Consider the following 2,558-nt stretch of genomic DNA (forward strand, 5'->3'; position numbering starts at 1 on the left):
GTATGCTGTAAAGCCCTGTGAGGCAAATTGTGATTTGTGATATTGGGCTTTATAAATAAAATTGATTGATTGATTGATAAAAAAACACAAAAATTTACAAAATCACACACACAAAAACAAACAAACAAACAAACAAACAAACAAACAAACCCACCTCCCAGTGTAGCCTCCTGGTCCTCCAGCGTAGCCCCCAGTCGTCCGGCCGTACATGCCCTGGTTCATGTAGCCTTTGCTGGGCTCTCCGTAGCCCTGCTGACCCATGTAGCCTCCGGGACCACCGGCCATGCCCGGACCCCCAGGGCCCTGCATCATGGGCCCCCCTCCTGGGTTGGCCCCGGGCCCCATCACCCCTCCACCCATACCCTGACAGACACAGACACACACAGCTTCTTACACACCACTTCATTAAAGGTTTATAAATCAATCTCCATCTTCTTCTTTTACTTCCTGTTTGGTGGTGTCATACCTGGCTGGCCGAGGGATTGGTCACTCCCCAGACGGTGGTTACCACGGAGAGGGATCCTGTGGGCTGGTTGTTGGGCTGCTGCCAGCTGGAGGGGTCGTAGGGGTACGAACCCTCGCTGCAGACACACACAGAGGCGTCAGCTCAGTGACGCACTACGACCATTTAACAGATCAATACTGTGAGGTCGATCAGTGTCAGAGGGATGTGTGTGTGTGTGTGTGTGTGTGTGTGTGTGTGTATTTACCTGTGTGGGTTGTTGGCCAGTCCAGCCTTCATCTGATTCAGAGGGTTCATGATGGGAGGGGCTGGTGGTCCACCGGGGTCCAATCAGACAGACGGACAAACTCCTGGAGGACAGACAGACAGACAGACAGACAGACAGAGTCATTATCTCCAGTGTACAAACTCAGTTACAAACTACAATTCCCATCATGCCTCCACAGCACAGATGTGTGAGTGATCCATTAATCTCGTTTGTTCTTTTGGTTTCTGACAAACTTGATAGAAAAACTACTGAAACTAGAAAATGCAGAGTTCTTACTTCCTGTTAAACTTGAGTCACTCAGACTGGTTCACTAACCATCTCAACCAGTTGCTTCAGTTCTCTGACTGGTTTTCTACCCACTTGGTATATTTATACTAGACATGGACGATGTGGCCCTACAATAATATTGTGATATTTCAGGGTATCTTTGCGATAACGATGTTCTTGATGACAAATTAGCAAAGAATTGCTATTATGAATTTAAGAGGATAAAACTGCCACAGAGTCAGTGATGCAGTTTCACAGTTTGCTTCAAATCTTCAGTAAAAACTAAATAAAAATGATGATGTCATTTCTTTAGTTTGTGAACAACAACAGTAACTCAGAGTCAGATTCTGTTACAATATTAATAGTTCAACTAATCACACATTAAACAAATGTCCGCTGGGACCTATATGTGTATATATAAATCATCTCCAGTCATCAGGCTGTCAGGAGACAGAATCACTGGGCTGCTGCCAGAGGAGCCGCTGAATGAGTTCCCTCTGAGCCGACGCCACACTTTATTCCACACTACTGAAGCTCCTCCTCTTTTTGGAATCACCACAGAGTCCATCATCATCTCACTGTCAGCCATGCTTGTTGTTGCCGTGGGTAAATGATACTGGTGTTATGTCACCTGAAGTCTGAAGTCAGAGGAACCTCACCAACCCTGACGTAAAAATCCAATATGGCTGCTCTGCCCATCAACGGTAACTGTCTCAGATGTGTCTCACTAAACGGTCACACAGTCCTGTCCAATGTCTGTCTCAGAACATGTTGCTGTTGTGTTTGTATACACAAAATAATGTGTTGATATTGCTAACGGTGGCTAACCTGGTTTGAAATGGTGTTGCTAACATCATCTCAGTTCACTGAATTAAACTGGAGTGCAATCAGCTCAGGTGTGACGTCATACCTGGATCTGACCTCCAACTTTCCACGTAAATCAAACACATTGTTATTTCTCCCGGTGAACTGTTTTAATCAGGTGTAGTTCATCATTTATCACTGCACCATCAGAGCCTCTGCTCCTGATCTCCAGTCTGAGGAGACCAAATGTTTCAGACTCCAAACACAGAGCCGTTTGTGCTGCTGATAAAATCTGTGATGTCATCAATTAATATCTAAAATTTGACTCAAGATTCAAAACGTTTAGTGAATCAAAAGCTTCAGTGTTTGCTGGGACAAGTCACCTGAGAGGCAGCAACACACACACACACACACACACACACACACACACACACACACACACACACACACACACACACACACACACAACACTGCAGGCGGTGGTGTTAGGGTGCATTAACAATTCAATACGGCAATATTAGACCGATAAATTAGAAATTAACCTCAGATATTATCAGGGCTGGGTATCACTACTCTGTCCTCTACCTGCTCAGGTACACTGTCCTCTACCTGCTCAGGTACACTGTCCTCTACCTGTTCAGGTACTCTGTCCTCTACCTGCTCAGGTACACTGTCCTCTACCTGCTCAGGTACACTGTCCTCTACCTGTTCAGGTACTCTGTCCTCTACCTGCTCAGGTACACTGTCCTCTACCTG

The 2,558-nt window shown here is 45.7% G+C and overlaps 1 protein-coding gene across 2 annotated transcripts in view; it reads right to left on the reverse strand.

Annotated features, from left to right (window-relative positions):
• Nucleotides 1–2,558, reverse strand: part of LOC126394091 (zinc finger MIZ domain-containing protein 2-like) — a 27,342-nt gene that overhangs the window by 16,703 nt on the left and 8,081 nt on the right. For both annotated transcript variants that reach the window (XM_050050697.1, XM_050050698.1), the window contains exons 2-4: nt 711–813; nt 467–581; nt 155–363 (exon numbers count right to left, since the gene is read on the reverse strand). In XM_050050697.1, coding sequence (XP_049906654.1) covers nt 155–363; nt 467–581; nt 711–760 — 374 coding nt within the window. In that variant the 5' untranslated portion in view covers nt 761–813. The remainder of the gene's footprint in view (nt 1–154; nt 364–466; nt 582–710; nt 814–2,558) is intronic.

Source organism: Epinephelus moara, chromosome 8 (assembly GCF_006386435.1).
Source record: "Epinephelus moara isolate mb chromosome 8, YSFRI_EMoa_1.0, whole genome shotgun sequence".
Lineage (NCBI taxonomy): Eukaryota > Metazoa > Chordata > Actinopteri > Perciformes > Serranidae > Epinephelus > Epinephelus moara.